The following is a 575-nucleotide window of genomic DNA, read 5'->3' as shown; positions in this document are numbered from 1 at the left end:
TTATAAAGTTGTGGGAATCAAAATGGATAACTGGTAAGCAATAATTTGGAAGGGTTTGTGCTCTTTCTTTATTTTATAGCGTAACAATAAATTTATATAATCTTCAATGTTTTTGTTTGTGCTCTTTCTTTATTTTATAGAGTAACAATAAAGTTATATAATCTTCAATGTTTGTTTTATTATCTTCAGGTGGGAATGTACAGCGTGTAATGCCTGCATCATCAGCTGAGGTGATAGGGGCGGCGCTGCAGTCTGCTTTCCAACACAAACCTGCGGACACAGCCCCGTCCTCACTTCACAAGAAAAACCACATAGAGGATCAGCTGGTCGCCTCTAGTAAACAGGTAAGAGTGTTGTACAGGTCATTCAGGACTAACCCAGGGATCACTTCATGGATCAGCATTGTTGCATAAATTTTCCTATTGGCCAGCTCAAGGTGATAGGTGATTAAGCTAGGCAATATCACTCTTATAAAGCTTAATTACTGCGATCTAAACATCAGCAGATTATGAAAATAAGTATTAAACAATGCTTTAAAGATCCTGTAATTTACTATTTGATAAAAGTCAGTCTCG

General features: G+C 36.9%; 1 protein-coding gene across 1 annotated transcript in view; it reads left to right on the top strand.

Moving 5' to 3' along the window:
* Positions 1-575, top strand: part of LOC119588594 (ubiquitin carboxyl-terminal hydrolase 36-like) — a gene marked incomplete in the record, with an annotated part of 14,376 nt that overhangs the window by 2,600 nt on the left and 11,201 nt on the right. The window contains 1 exon segment of the mRNA XM_037937237.1: positions 190-344. Coding sequence (XP_037793165.1) covers positions 210-344 — 135 coding nt within the window.

The sequence above is a fragment of the Penaeus monodon genome, chromosome 24, assembly GCF_015228065.2.
Source record: "Penaeus monodon isolate SGIC_2016 chromosome 24, NSTDA_Pmon_1, whole genome shotgun sequence".
Classification (NCBI taxonomy): domain Eukaryota; kingdom Metazoa; phylum Arthropoda; class Malacostraca; order Decapoda; family Penaeidae; genus Penaeus; species Penaeus monodon.
This window is presented reverse-complemented; position numbering and strand designations above follow the sequence as displayed.